Below are 3,512 nucleotides of genomic sequence, written 5' to 3'. Positions count from 1 at the left end.
AACTAAGTTGAGGATTTTTAAGGATTTAAAAGCTTCAAGTCGAATTATCTTTATTTTGAAAAGAATCACGAAAGGGTTATGATTTATTGATCAATTTATATTTGACCGCGTCGCATGTATGATCTGCTAGCGGGGTAATAGATTCATCTATGGTTCGCGCCGTTCGACCCTCGGCAGTGCACAATTTACATTTATGTTGGATCGGACCGAACATCCTCGGTGGTATTCGTGTGTGATAATAGAACTGGAAGTTCCTTTCATAATCGGTATAAATTCATTATTTGTGTGATCATATGTTTTAAAGGAAGGAAGTGATTCAAGCTCTTAAATATTTCTGAAGACTTGTTCAGTTATTTCTTGTTCTGAGACTTATAGTTGTATATCATGCTTAATAAGAATTTCATATTATCGTGTTATTGGCCCTAGTAAGTGTCGGAGTCGACCCCTCGTCACTACTTCTTCGAGATTAGACTAAATACTTACTGGGTACATATTATTTATGTACTCGCGCTATACTTCTGTACTTAATTGTACATGATCTAAGGCAGGTGCATCTGGTTACCAGTCTGGTGCGCAGATTTGATCCCCATCTCGAGACTTCGCGGTGAGCTGCCTTTCGAGCTGTTCTGTAGCAGCTGGAGTCTCCCTTATGTTTTATTTTTCTATCTATTCCCTTTCAAACAGTAGGCTAGTGTTCTTTTGTATATCCTACTAGATTGCCCACATACTTGTGAGACCAGGTCTTGGTACACACACTAGTAGACTTATGATTTTGGTTTTGTTTACATGATTACGATCAGTAGTTGTTTGTTTCCATTTAATTATGTCACATTTGCAAATTTCTAAATCTTTTAAACAAATGAGAAAATATTATCCACTTAGTAATCTATTTAAATGGGAAACCATTAGTTTGATCAGTGTTGGCTTACCTAACAATGGTGTTAGGCGCCATCACGGTCTATGATGGAATTGGGTCGTGACAACATGGTATCATAGCACTAGGTTCACGTAGGTCTCACAAGTTATGGGCAGACCTAGTAGAGTCTTGCAGATCGGTGCGGAGACGTCCGTACTTATCTTCGAGAGGCTATAGGGTGTTAGGAAACTACTCTTTATTCATCTCCTATCGTGCAGTTGGTGGTATACTAAAACCCTTTCTCTCATTCTCTCACAGATTGTGAGGACGTGTACGTCAGACATTCCAGATTAGGGAGGAGTTGCTCCCCCCATTGCTAAAGGCCGAGGCAGAGACCGGGGGAGGGCATCGGCCCGAGGTAGGGGACAAGGGCATCCCAGAGCTGCCCCGGTAGCACCACCAGCAGATCCAGTAGAGGATCCCATCATTGAGGAGCAGGGCGAGGTGCCCGCCGCAGAGCCAGCCCCGGTAGATTTCATGTCAGCACCGGGTTTTTAGGAGATCATGGGACGTATGTTGTGGTTCATGGACACTATGACTCAGGCTGATTTATTTCCAGCAGGCCTAGCCACATCTCAAGTGGGAGAGGGAGTACAGACCCTTACTGCCCAGGCTCCGGGGCATGCAACTGCAGTATATCAGACTCCGGGTACACTACCCGTGGGCGGAGCCCAGCCAGTTGCGGCAGCTGTACCTGAGCCTAGACCAACTTCGGACAGCGATCCGCAGAAGCTATTGGACAGATGGACTAGGCTACACCCTCCTATCTTCGGGTGGCGAGCGGCATGAGGATCCCTAGGACTTCATTGACCGGTGTAGGGACAGACTACACAATATGAGGATATTGGAGTCCCATGGGGTGGATTTCACTACTTTCCAGCTGGAGGGCAGGGCCCGTAGATGGTGGCAATCTTATCTTCTTGGTAGACCAGCGGGTTCTCCTCCTATGAATTGGGACCAGTTTACACAGCTTTTCTTGGATAGGTATATTCCACCCTCTGAGAGAGAAGAGTTGCGAGGTCAGTTCGAGCAGCTCGAGCAGGGTCAGATGTCAGTGACCGATTATGAGGCGAGATTCTCTGAGTTGTCTCGCCATGCACTTATGATACTTCCTACCAACACAGAGAGAGTGCAGAGATTTGTTGTGGGGTTTCACCCCAATATTCGGGATAGTATGGCCTGGGAGGTTGAGATGGGTACTGGTTATCAGCTAGTAGTGGAGATTGCGCGGAGGATTGAAGGCTACCGCCAGAGGGGTAGAGAGTAGATATAGCAGGACAAGAGGGCCCGATTCTCTGGAGAGTTTAGAGGTGCCCCGGCCAGGGGCAGATGGCAGGTTGGGAGGGGTCAGCCTAGCAGGGCGACATATCCAGCACCACTACTTCCTCGGGATGCTCCGGCGCGACCCTATTTTAGTGCTATGCCAGAGAATTCTTATCGCCCACCAGCTCATCAGGGTTCTTCCAGTGCCTATTTTAGCGCCATGCCAGATAGTTCATACCACCCACCAGCCATTCCGAGTTCTTCTAGTGGGTATTTAGGCCATCAGGGTCAGACTTCGGGGCAGCAGTCTATGGTACCGAGAGGTTGTTACGAGTGTGGAGAGCCGAGTAACATGAAGAGAACCTATCCCAGACTTCGGGGCAAGGCAGTACAGCAGGGTCATCATCCCATGATTGTAGCACCAGCCGTCCAACCAGCCAGAGGTAGGGGACATGTGGGTAGGGGCCATCCTAGAGGTGGAGGCTAGGCAAGGGGAGGTCAGCCAGTTATTGTTCAGCCAGGTGGAGGCCAGCCAGCCGGCGCTCCAGCTAGATTCTATGCTTTTCCGGCCAGACCAGATGCAGTGGCCTTAGATGCCGTGATCACAAGTATTATTTCTATCTGCAGTAGGGATGCTTCGATATTATTTAATCCAGGGTCTACCTATTCATATGCATCATCTCTGTTAGCTCATTTCCTAGGTATTCCTCGTGAGTCCTTGGGTACTCTTGTTTATGTGGCCACTCATGTGGGCGACTCTGTGGTTGTGGATAGGATCTATCGGTCCTGTGTGGTCACATTCTGTGGTTACGAGACTAGAGCGACCTTCTGTTACTTTATATGACTGACTTTGAGGTCATCCTGGGCATGGACTGATTATCCCCATATCCCGCCATCATTGATTGCCACGCTAAGACTGTTACCTTAACAATGCGAGAGTTGCCTAGATTGGAGTGGAAGGGTTCGTCTGTCAGTACATCTAGTCGGGTTATATCTTTTCTGAAGGCTCTACATATGGTCAAGAAGGGTTGTTTGGCTTATCTAGCCTATGTTCGGAATACCACCACAGAGTCTCCGACCATTGATTCGGTGCCAGTAGTCCGGGAGTTCACCGATGTATTTCCTTCTGACCTTCCAGGCATGTCGCTGGATCGTGACATTGATTTCTGTATTGACTTGGCTCTAGACACTCAGCCTATATCCATCCCTCCATATCGTTTGGCTTCGAAAGAATTGAAAGAGTTAAAGGAACAACTTGAGAAGTTGCTAGCGAAGGGGTTCGTCAGGCCGAGTGTATCACCTTGGGGTGCACCAGTATTATTTGTGAAGAAGA

General features: G+C 47.6%; 1 protein-coding gene across 1 annotated transcript; it reads left to right on the top strand.

Moving 5' to 3' along the window:
- Positions 1-1,751: 1,751 nt before the first annotated feature.
- LOC138899304 (uncharacterized) lies at positions 1,752-2,183 on the top strand. The gene has a single exon (XM_070185462.1). It carries the CDS (start codon positions 1,752-1,754, stop codon positions 2,181-2,183), a length of 432 nt encoding a protein of 143 aa, XP_070041563.1.
- The last annotated feature ends 1,329 nt before the right edge of the window (positions 2,184-3,512 follow it).

The sequence above is a fragment of the Nicotiana tomentosiformis genome, chromosome 9 (assembly GCF_000390325.3).
Source record: "Nicotiana tomentosiformis chromosome 9, ASM39032v3, whole genome shotgun sequence".
NCBI lineage: Eukaryota > Viridiplantae > Streptophyta > Magnoliopsida > Solanales > Solanaceae > Nicotiana > Nicotiana tomentosiformis.
Note: the sequence above shows the minus strand (reverse complement) of the source record. Positions and strands in the feature narration are given on the sequence as shown.